The sequence below is a fragment of the Ursus maritimus genome, unplaced genomic scaffold (assembly GCF_017311325.1).
Source record: "Ursus maritimus isolate PB19 unplaced genomic scaffold, ASM1731132v1 scaffold_22, whole genome shotgun sequence".
Taxonomy (NCBI): Eukaryota; Metazoa; Chordata; class Mammalia; order Carnivora; family Ursidae; genus Ursus; species Ursus maritimus.
In genome coordinates, this window is record NW_024424675.1 from 38,042,164 (window position 1) to 38,054,094 (window position 11,931).

Genomic DNA, 11,931 nt, shown 5'->3' on the forward strand with positions numbered 1-11,931 from the left:
GGTAAACTACACTGTGTGTCGCAGGTAAGTGCTAAGACGGACACTCTAATGGGGGAAAGGGAAAGAGACATGGGGGTGGTGTGATTTTAGAGAGGGTGCCCAAAGGATGTGACATTTGAGTAAACACCATAAAAGGTGAGAGGCAGTCATGCCCAAATGGAGGGAAGAGCATCCCAGGCAGAGAGAGCATCACGTGCAAAGGCCCTGAGGCGAGAGTGCGTCTTATCTGAAGAACAGCAAGGCAGCCAGTGCAGCTGGAGCTGAGTGAGGGGGGGGGGGGGGAGAAGGAAATGGGAACAGAGAGGGACGAGGGGTCCGGTCATGGAAGGCCACATGGAGCAAAGCTCCGGGAGCCCCAGCCTACACTCTGGCATGTTCTTTCATTCTTCTGGGACCTGACAAAAGACAGTCCACTTGTCCAATTAGAAGCAAGCAGAATTCCACTGCCTACTCTCAGACTGAACTGGCCAACATAAAAAGAAGGCAGGCGTCCTTGGTAAGACTCTCCCCCGGGGCCAGCCCGCCTTTCTGTGCTTCCCGCCTCTTCACGACCAGGAGTGTGCCCTACATGCGTCTCCATCGAGGGCGTGTGTAACCAAACTCCACCTACCTGGGTAATTCACAGACTGAGCACATTCTCTGAAGGATCAAAAGGAACGTCATAAATTCCAAGTCAGGAATGGGGCTGGGTTTGAGGGCAGCAAGTGCCCAAGCGACAGCCTAGTCTAACAGGTCAGCGGCACGCAGCAGTGAAGCTCCTGTTAGGCACGTCCCCCAAGAGAGCAGGGCTCTGGCCCGCCTTAGAGACCCAGCAGCAGAATGTCCTACTGGGGCCCACCGCAGGGAGGGCACTTTCCAGAGCTCCCCTTTCACTTTTTCTAAGACCCCAGTGAAATCACTGAGTCTGTGAGCCTTCGATCTTGCTTTGGTTGCCAATCACCGATCAGCTCAGACTCTCACGGGCAAGCATTTGTCCATCTCCAGGTACAAACGGCCAAGGGCTAGGAACCATAAACATATTGTACTCCACTTCCTCAATCTGGTTACAGGCTTGCCAGTTCAAAAAAACTTACAAATTCGAGAAGGTTCTAAATTTCATCGCTGGCAACTTGGGGACTGAACAGTCTAGACACCACATTTCTTCTCTCATCTGTGGCATTTTAAGGAGGTTTCATAAAAAATTAATACCCTGCCTAGGTTTCCTTACCCAATGATGAGGAATCCTTGATAGAGAGGAACGGAGGCAAAGTAAAACACGGAGGAAAAGACAGCCTGTGCCAACGAGAAAGGAGGGTGTTACCAAACATTAAGACAAAATCCCTATGCTTATTATATAATAAAATAACACCCAACCCGTCACATGGCACAGACTTGCCCACCACAGTTTGAGTGCTTTAAGTCAATCAGCTCCTTTCACAATTGCAATCACCTTAGGAGGTAGGTACTGTTATCACCAATCCCTACTTACAGATGACACGAGTAAGGCACAGAGAGGTTAAGGGACTTGCTCAAGATCACACAGCTCGTAAGTGACGGGAGCCAGGAGTCATTCCCGGGTGGTTTAGCTCCAGAGACCACTCTCAGCCTCTCTGTGAACACCGACTTTAAGTGACACAGGCCGGACCCAGGAATACGCTGTGTGATTTCCGTGAATCCCCAGAACCCCCGTAAGATCAAGTCCTAATATCTCCGGCATTTCACAGGAGGGGAATCGAAGCAGGTAAGGGGCACTGCGGGGCTCAAGCCCAGCTCTGTCTCCAGAACCCACACTCCTGACAGCTCAGAAGCCCCAGCTCTCTGGCCATGCGACTGAGAAACAAGTTGGTGTAGGTATGGACGCACCGAGACGTGGAAAGATACCCCACCCTGAGGACATACACCCATTACCCCGGAGGATTATGCAGAGAAGGCACAATCCTTCCTACACGACACATTCTACCGGTTTTGGAAATTTTTACAAAGAGCCCATAACCTGCTCAGTCTTTGATAGACGAGAGCAATAAAGACACTTCCAAACCCTCCCTGAAATATCTGCTTCCTGACTTGGAAAACAGTAGCTCCTGGCAGTGAAAACCAGGCCGGGGAGATAAAATCAGACCTGATGCTCCGTTACTTCCACCTCTGGGCATCTACAGGCTAATGGAAGGTAAGTGGCCTCAAAGCTAATTCCTATTCGTATAAAACCAAAAAGAGGCCAGAGACAACTAGAGGTTTTTCAAGAGCTGAATACGAGAGAGAGCCTGAGCCAGCCCGGTGATTAGAAAGGCTGTGTAACCAGAGGCGTCTCCCCCCCGTCACCTGCTGTGGCTGGCACCGAGCCCGGAGCACGGGTGCCACCTGGGGCCGAGGACATGGGCAGCCCCAGCTGCACCCTGGTCATTATTTCAGAACTGGAAGGTGAAAACCACCTTTCAAATGACTTTACACCCAGGCTGGGCTCCAGGACAGAAAGGATGGTTGTAAAAATGTCAAGAATCTGGTGTTTAGTTTTGTAAATCAACGTCAAGAGCCTCCGTCCGCTAAAAGGGCCGGGCGGCCGTAGAGCCTTCATCCTGGAGGGAACACCTGAGGGGACAGGGAGCACTACCGCCGCATCTACCAAAGAGACCAACGTCAAGGTGCAGTTCTAACAGGGACTTGCCCTTAGCTAGCCACTTTCAGCACAGTGGACAGGGGTGAAGGGCCCTTTTTCTACAGCCCAAAGAACAATTTCCCATCCTGGCATTTTTTTCTAAATTGCTGTTCAGAGTAACAACAGACAGGCATTACAGAAGTCAGCTCACCCAGCCCAGCGTGTGTACAGGCCCAGGGACAAGCTGATTAATCTCCCAGCGATTAAACCGTAGCGATATCTAGGAGCTAACATAAATTAAGAGTACAGACGTGGTCTGATGAACCGTAACAGCTGTTTGGGTGTAGATCGTGTTGATTAAAAAAATCACGTTAAGGCTCCTATGCTCACAAATACAATAGATATTGAAAACATAAAATCACCCCCAAAAGGCAAGGAAGAGGCCAGAGGAGGGGGAGGTCTCCTGTCCACAGAACAGCATCACTTCGCCTACTAGGAAAGGCAGGACGCCTTTTATGTTGTGAGGAAGCACCTTTCCCACAGATTAAAATGTCACCTTACTGGATACATCATCCTGTTTGGTTTTTAAGCGTAGTGGGAAGGATGCCTTCGGCACTCGATGTCCTATAGGACTCTGCTTCTCAAAGTAGCCTTGTCCTCTAAGCAAGGCAGTCTTACCAGCCCCATTTCACGGATGGAAGACTGAGACCCAGAGGGGTGAGGTAACCTGCCCAAGATCTCAGAGATGGTTAGTGGTGTGGTCAGAAAGAGATGTGGTTTCAAGTCACATCATCCCTACGTTCTCACTACTTCACTGCGGTATTTTCACCAAATGGCCACGAAGGGGAATCAGTCAATAGTTTTTCAATACCCAAAGTGTTTTCTTTTCTACCCTTTGGCCTTCCTCCTACTGCACCCTCAGCTGCTACAGCCTGATGACAGATGTCGAAGTTGCTGGTGAGAGAGAAGGTGGGGTAAACACTCTAGAATCCTTTCGTGATTAACAAGATGGGAACAAGATGTTACTCCTGCCTGAGAAGACGAACCATCGCGACAACCCAGCTCGACTCCATCACCACCAACCCCCAGCCCCGGGACGGCTGGAGGCAGGACTGGGACATCGGAGGCACGTCAGGGCCACGGGCTACGCTGCCCTGCCTGAGAGCCCATGCAAGCCGAGGCAGCTGCGGGCTCCCTGGATCGGGGGCACTCGAGGAGACACCGCGATGAGGAGCGCGGGCTCTGGAGTCCCCGCCCAATGGAGACTAACCCCCCGAGGGGCACTGCACACGTTTCTCAGCCTCGGAGCCTCGGACTCCCCGTCTGTACAATGGGCGCAGGCTACTGTCAGGACTGCACAAGACACTTCGCTGTGAACACGTGAGCCGGGCGCCCAGAGTATAGGAAGAGCTCGAGAAAACCAAGTGCTTCTTTAGTGGTTATTCTCTGCTGGCCCTCATCTGTACATTGGGAAATGTCAGCACCGGAGGATTCGCCCAGCATTTCACTCTGCACATTTCCCTCCAGCAAACCAATCAGAACAACTCTGGGCAGTGACGCCACACCTCCTTCCTGCCAAGCACGGGACAGGCACCCCTGCTGACGCTTGCAGCCCCCACCCCTGCAGCAAGGATGGCCCGCCCCATCCAAAGTCTATGGGCTGCAATGTGGCCCGTAGGGATTTAAACCAGTTGGGTAAATGCTCCCACGCCCCCCCCCCGCCCCCCAGCCAGGGGCCCCCGCCCACCTGCATGGTGCTGATGCAGAGGCTGCGGTGGATGACGAACTGGCTGAGCGCGGCCGAACGCTTGTAGCTGTTGCGGCCGTGCACCATGAGCAGGCGGCCCAGGTGCTTGAACTGGGTGACGGAGAAGTCTGCAGCCAGGGAAGCCTGCTTGCCTTCCTGAAACCCGCACAAAATTGGGCACCGTGAGAAGCACGCGAGGTCAAGGCAAACACGTGTTTTGTTTTGTTTTTCATTGAAAAAGCAAGATGGTGTAAGGAGATCTCTGGAAAACTTCAACGAGGAGCTGCTTCGGTTTCAAGCTGTACTCGGGAGGTGGCCTAAGTCTACATTTGATTTAAAAAGAGGAATTTATTTAAAGAAAAACATTCTGAATCACCCATAGTTATCATCTGGAGGTCAAGTGAATCTAGGACTGAGCCGAGGGGAGGGGGGGTGCGGGGGTAAGGCCCACCCCATCCTGTGTCTCAGAAGCCAAGAATCATCAGAGACGGGCACTTCACAACACTCTGTTCCTCTAAGAGAAATGCAAGGCTGCAGGGAGGGGCTGAGGCTACGAACAACACCAAATGGAACATTCCTGAGCCTACGGCTTCACACATTCATAGAAGTGCAACGTTTAGAATTCTCTCATTTTAAAAGCTTCATGATGGGTGCCACCGGGGGGGGGGCAGCATCAGAAGAGTCCGTTCCAATAACACTTCATTCAAAGATCACTGAATTCTGTAACTTTGAATAACTATCAGCTGGACGAGAACCACAAGATCAGAAAGGGGGGAAAGAATACAACAAAAGATTAGCCCGATTCATGACGCTGTGAACAAAACGCATAGGACAACATCCCTGGCCCTCACCCAGGGCCTCTGTACCCTTGTTATGCACAAAGTCCTAACAAACCTGGTAACCAATCTTCTTGCCTATTGTCATTTAGAGATCACAACTTAGGACAGAAGAAACCGTAAGAGGCAAGCACACAGGTGACGAGGACAGAAAGAGAAAAACTATTATAACACACCAGCTTTTAAAAAAAATGCAGCTTTTAGCAAGGGGCAGACCATGCCACATTCTTCTCTAATCCCCACGACATCAGCACATGGCGTGATAACTGATACTTTCATGGACACCGCGACAGCCATGGAAAAGTGCCGAGTACATTCACTGTGCCCTAAGGATAGAGCAAAACACTCTTTTTAAGCCTAGGCACATGAAAAATCAGCACTTGTTGTCTGTAAGAGGGGGTGATGCAGATCTCCACCTCCCACGTAATAAGACCAAGTGGTCATGCTTCGTGGTTCCTTATGCTTCGTGATGGAATCTAGAATTTTCAGAAGCATCAAAGGTGTGTTTTGAGGGAAAAGAAAGCCCCAGCTAGTGGAGCAGGGCACCTCCCAGCCCAGCACAACGACCTGACACCCTCGCACAGACCGCTGGGCAGCGAGCAGGCCCCCCGCACCCTCACTCACCTTTCCCTCGACACCCACGCCGCAGTCAGATTCCTGAATCATGCTGACGTCGTTGCCTCCGTCACCTGTGGGCCACACGCGCCAGAGAGAAAAGCCGGGAAATTGGGGAGAGGCGAGAAACAGGATCCCCACATTTCATTCTTCCTTTGAATCATGGTGCACGGTTTGCCTTTCACTGTGTGCCTGCTTATCACTAAGCGCCTCTTCTGCCCTGCTCCGTGGACTCACTGCCACACCCCACAGCACCAGCTTCCCGTCTCACAGACAGAGCAGCTGAGCGTCAGAGGAACACCAGGGGACTGGCGAGAGCCCCAGCATCCAGCGGCGGCAGGGGGACCGTGGCCACGCCACGCCGGTGTTCACGACCCCCGCACCCCTGCCTGGGAGAGTGACGGCCTCTACGCTTACTGAGCCTGTACCGAGGCCCGTGGCCAGCACTTCTTAAATCTACCCCTTTTCCATCCTCGGCAGCACCATTTGAGTGCTTATGCCCCCATTCTACCAACGGGCAGGCTGAGGCTCGGACAGTGGCCCAGGGAGCCCAGATCCAGCTCCACCGTGTGTGGTCGGCAGCCCTCTCTGCAACGCGGCTTCCCGCCTCCCGAGCAAAGGAAGAGCACACTCAGGAGAAGAGCCCCAGGGCACGCTTATCCCCTCTTACTCAAAGGGAAACACTAAAAATAATAAATAATAATAATAACAACAACAGAGCCAAAGTCTGTTGGGGGAAAAGAGCATGACCTACGTGAAGGGGCCTGGGGGATCAGGAACCCCGCAGCCGAGTCCGCCCACTCTTACGGAAAAGGAATCGGGCGCCGCAGCGGGACGGCGCCGGGGGCAGCGGCCTACCTACTGCGCACGTGAGCTTGCCGGTGCGCTCCTGGAGCAGGCGCACGATCTGGGCCTTCTGGGTGGGGGTGCAGCGGCAGCAGACCACGGCCGGGCACTGGCAGGCCAGCTCCATGAACTCGTACTCATAGTACTTAAGGCAAACCTGGGGGGAAAGGCGGAGGGGGTGGGTCAACCGAGGTCCCTGCCCCCACCCCCCCACCCCGCCAGGGAAGCAGGGAGGGGCGCACACTCCCGGGAGGACCCGGCCGGCGGGGTCCCTGCACCCACCTCCAGGGAGTCTCCAGAGATGACGAGGGCACAGTCATGCTTCCTGCGGAAGGCATTGAGCTCGAGGTGGGCCTCGCTGCGGTTGGTCACCTGGAAGGGAACGGAGGGGTGGAGGAGGCCTTGCTCTCCGGAGATGGCAGAAAAACAAACAGCGGCTTCCTGAAGCCGGGAGGAAGACAATGGCCACCCCAGCCAAGGACCCCTGCCCCGCCCCTGCCGCCAGACCAGGAGCCAAATTAAACCGTGTTTGTTACGATTCTGTGGGAAGTGGGAGGGCCTGTATACCAACTATCGCCTTGCACTTCCCCCAGGTCGGCTGTGACCCACATAATTAAAAAAAGAGCTAACAGTGACCCCACTTTCATTGTGCGCCAGGCACCGTGCTAGGCACTTTCCACGGATATTTTCCCCATTTACTTCTCACAGCAACCCTACAAGGTGCATCATGATAAGAGCTGTACTTTACACGAAGGAAACGAAGGCACGGCGAGATCTGCGAGCCCGCCTCGAGTAACACATCTAGGGGCTGTGAGGCAGGCGTCAGAAGCCAGGCACCCAGCAGGGTGGCCGGCGTTTCTGTAGCAGACCAGATGCTACACACCGCGGGCTCTGCGGACCCTACAGCGCCTGTCGAAAGTACTCGACTCTGCTGCTGTAGAGCCAAAGCAGCCACGGACAGTATGTAAATAAGGGGGCGTATCCGTTTAAACAAAACTTTATTTACAGGGGCACCTGGCTGGCTCGGTCAGTTAAGCATCTGCCTGTGGCTCAGGTCCCAGGGTCCTGGGATCGAGTCCTGCATCCTCAGCCTCCCTGCTCAGCGGGGAGTCTGCTTCTCCCTCTGCCTCTGGCTGCCGCTCCCCCTGCTTGTGCTCTCTCTCTCAAAAAAATAAAATCTTAGGGGCGCCTGGGTGGCACAGCGGTTAAACGCCTGCCTTCGGCTCAGGGCGTGATCCCAGCGTTATGGGATCAAGCCCCACATCAGGCTCCTCTGCTATGAGCCTGCTTCTTCCTCTCCCACTCCCCCTGCTTGTGTTCCCTCTCGCTGGCTGTCTCTCTCTGTCAAATAAATAAATAAAATCTTTTAAAAAAAATTTAAAAAAATTAAATTAAATTAAAAAAAAATAAAACTTCATTTACAAAAGCAGGTGGCCACACGGACTGCCATTTGCAACCCCTGAATATCCAGAATGTAGAGAATACACAGAACATACGGTCGATTCTCATTATTTTCAGTAGTTACACTCTATATATAAAGTCACTGTGAACACTGCCTTGACAAATAAGGAACCGTTCACTGCTCCCAGGGGAAACACGGGCAAGGTTCCTATGAGCCCTTGGCCACAAGATTTTTGTCAATCAATACATACCTTGTTTTATATGTGTTTCTATTTAAACGCATCTTTTTTTTTTAAGATTTTATTTAGGGAGAGAGAGAGCTTGCGAGCAGGGGGAAGGGCAGAGGGAAAGGGAGAGAGAGAATCTTCAGCAGGCTACATGCTCAGCACAGAGCCCGACACAGGGCTCGATCTCATGACCCTGAGATCATGATCTGAGCTGAAATCAAGAGTCAGGTGTTTAACTGACGGAGCCTCCCCGGCGCCCCTAAACACGTCTTCTGAAATACATATTGTTGACTCACGATCACTGAACTCTGAACCACCAGCATTCTAACCCATGCCTGAAGGAAGCCCGCCCGACACAAGCACTTTCTCCACAGGGCACATCGGAGCCTTCCGGCGCTTCGTGACGCTAGACAGCACTCCAGCACTGTGCTGGGAGGGGGGATTTCAAACAGTGAAATCACTGACGGCACAAAAATGCAAAAAAAAAAGGGGGGGGAGGCCCTCGGTAGACCGTGCACTGTGCTCGCGTGCAGAACGAGAGCAGAGAAGGCGGGGAGTCGCCTCGTGTGACCCCAGCTGGGAATGCACGTAAGGCAACGACGATTCCCCCTGCTCCGCACATGTCCGCGGAGGACTCGGACAGCGCCCTGAGGACTGTGCTTTGGGCTGGGGAAACAGCTCAGGAAGTAAGTGCATTTGCGAATCTGGAATCCATGGCTGCTGGAGACGCACTGGATCGGCCTCCACGTGCGACTCCCCCAAACTGCCGGGTCTCCAGAAGGCGGCGTGTGCCGTGGACCAAAGGCACGGGGTCCAGGGGACACGCCCAGGACAGGGAGAGTCCCTCCGCTCTCGGGGCACGAGGGCTCTCGTTTCGGGAGTGGGACTGCTGCACCGTGCCCCGAGGGGACCTCCCGCTCCTCCCCGCGCAGCTCGGTAAGGCCCATCTCGGCCCTTGGCTTCTAGCCTCGAGCAGCTCCTCGTGGCTGCACTGTTGGGGTCAAGTGCTTGCCACAAGGGCAGGAAATTTCCCATTTGCCCACCCCGTAAACCTCCTTCTAAAGGTTCCTAAAGGTTTCCTTCAGGAGGGCAGACAGGCCACTATCTGTGATCTGGAATTTACTTATCCAAGGACTTGGTCTTCAAGGGTCCAGTGGCATCTGGACTCGTCTGTACAAATTCCCGTATGGGCTTATCTGCATCCTTCATCCCGATTGTGTCTCGTGTCAGCTTCTCAAAGGGACTGTGACCCCCACCAGGTGAAGAACACAGGGCTGTAACTAGGTGCTTCTGAACCGCCACGAGAAGGAATCCTGCAGTCTCACCGGGGCCACGCAGTACTCCCCCCCCAAACCGATGATGTACGTCCCCCACCTCAGGTGGTTAACACGCGCCTCCGCTCCCTCTTTGGGGGTGCACTGGAGGTTCTGAGGTCCCTGGGCAAACGGCAGCATTGCCCCCACGAGGCCCCAGTGCAGACAATACTTTACCAGCCGAAAAACGTGGATGTCTTGGTTTCTGGTGACCAGATGTGCGTTCTTCGCCGTGCATGTAGCTGTCTCCAGCTTGTCCCCCGTCAGCATCCAAACCTGGAACCGCAGCAGAAAGGAGCTCCTCGTGGTCAGTGTTCAAGGCCAGCCTGCAGCTTTGTCCGCTCAGTTTCCAAGAACATCAAGCTGAACTTCCTTTATTCCAAGCTACTCGCGGCTCGTGGTGTCCCCAGCACACCACAGGAACACCCCACTTCAAAGGCTGGCGCAACACTTCTAGAAAACCAATTGGCCACACGCTTCCACAAACATCATGAAGCTCGGCCTCCGACCTCACCACCCCCCTTCTGGAAATTTTTCTTAAAGCAATAAAAAATTTCAAAGAAGGGGATGGCAGAATGGGTGAGGGGTCACTTGCATGTCCTACGGGAAACACTGATTTGTCACGCTGCATGCTGTCTTTCTATGTGGTGGGTTAAGCCAATGCTAAATGTGCCAAGTTCCTCTGCACCTCGTAACAGAGGATTCTGCGTTTCGCTGCCGCGGGCTCAAAGGGGCAGGTGACTTGCCCCGAAGTCACACAGCTAGCTCCTGTCCCGAACAGGCCCAGAATCCCAGTGTTCCAAGTCCAAACGGAATGTGCTTCCTGCCCCGCTAGTTTACCCACTAACCCTCTGTTCTCTCTGCCCCCAGCAAGGAAGGGCCCAGAGTCACTGCACAAAGGACAAGCCGGCAGTAGGGGACGAACAGGAAAGCAAACGGCAGTGGTTCCCAGAGCGTTCGCCATACCAGGCGCCCATCAAGTGCCGTCCACGTTCAGTGCATTTGACCCTCGCGGTAACGTGATGAGGCAGGAAACAGCAGTGAGAAGTCAAGCCGCTTGCCAAGGACTGCCAAAGCAGTCAGTGGAGAAACCAGATTCAAACCCAGGCAGTGAAACAGCCAGGACGCAGGCACCGGGCCCTTCTGGGGGGCCCTGGCCTCTGGGCTTAACCCTGGTGGGTGTCAGCCTCTTCTCTCAACATCCCTTCTGGCCGGAAAAAAAATTTTCTTTTAAGTGATCCCAGTTTGGTGCCAGTGTTCAGGATTCACTGAAACACAGGGAAGAAGCTGGGAGACTCAAGTTCTAGAAAACCACGGAGGGGGCTGGGGTGGCTCAGTTGATGAAGCATCTGCCTTCAGCTCAGGTCATGATCCCAGGGTCCTGGGATCGAGTCCGTATGGGGCTCCCTGCTCAGCCTGGAGTCTGCTTCTCTCTCTACCTTTCCCCCTGCTCGTGCTCTCTCTCTCACTCTCTCTCTCGAATAAATATTTAAAAAAAAGAAAGAAAGAAAACAAACCATGGAAAGTCATCGGTGCAGCACGTGACTGGTGCCCCAGGTCAGGACGACAGGGGGACACTGCAGGCACGTGCCCAGACCTTAGCCCAGGGCCAGCAGCACACTTCCCACCTTGCTTGGCCTTGGTTGCCGCATCTGGGAAGGGGCTGAAGTAGAAATTTTCCAAGTTCCAACAGCTTCTGGCCTATGAAGGAGCTTATGCTCAGCCCTGCCTACAAACCCCCCTGACCCCTCACCCCTGCACTCCCTTCCCCCTCCCATCTGACCAGGGAAACCAGAAAGAGAAGTCCAGTCTACACTCTGGGACTAAAGCATCCCGCCTTTTGGAGAGAACAGCTTTGAGGAGAAGCTCAGGATGGAGCCAGAAGCGGAAACCAGAATTCCAAAACTTGGGAGAGAAGAGGTCTACGGAAGTTGCCAGTAACAAATCTAAGCACCACGGGGCGACAGAAGCAAGCCCTTTTTATTTTGGACTGTTTTTCCGAAAATGGGATCTTGCTGACAACTTCCCTGCACTGAACTAGGCCTTTGGCCCAAAGATAAAGGACAGAATCTGGTTTACAGTGAACCACGCCCACATGCGAGGGAGCCCCCCATGGGCACGACTGTGGCTGGGGATCATCTACTACTGCGGCCCCCCTCACGGGGGCCTGTGCCACGTACCGGCCCACAGACAGGATGGAGCGCTGCTTTGGGGAGGAGGCAGGCGGCAAGCACACCGCATCCAGGAGCTTCCGGCCAGCGAGGCTGCGCCTGCTTTGCTCAGGTCCTTTACCCGTAGCATGCTGCTCACACGCCCTCTGCTGGCCTCTCTGGATTAAACTTCTGCTTTTTTTTTTTTTTTTTTTTTTTTTTGG

The 11,931-nt window shown here is 53.8% G+C and overlaps 1 protein-coding gene across 1 annotated transcript in view; it reads right to left on the reverse strand.

Annotated features, from left to right (window-relative positions):
* Positions 1-11,931, reverse strand: part of ATP9A (ATPase phospholipid transporting 9A (putative)) — a 125,725-nt gene that overhangs the window by 8,426 nt on the left and 105,368 nt on the right. The window contains exons 19-24 of the mRNA XM_040638482.1: positions 9,735-9,833; positions 6,899-6,988; positions 6,629-6,773; positions 5,780-5,844; positions 4,320-4,475; positions 1,208-1,272 (exon numbers count right to left, since the gene is read on the reverse strand). Coding sequence (XP_040494416.1) covers positions 1,208-1,272; positions 4,320-4,475; positions 5,780-5,844; positions 6,629-6,773; positions 6,899-6,988; positions 9,735-9,833 — 620 coding nt within the window. The remainder of the gene's footprint in view (positions 1-1,207; positions 1,273-4,319; positions 4,476-5,779; positions 5,845-6,628; positions 6,774-6,898; positions 6,989-9,734; positions 9,834-11,931) is intronic.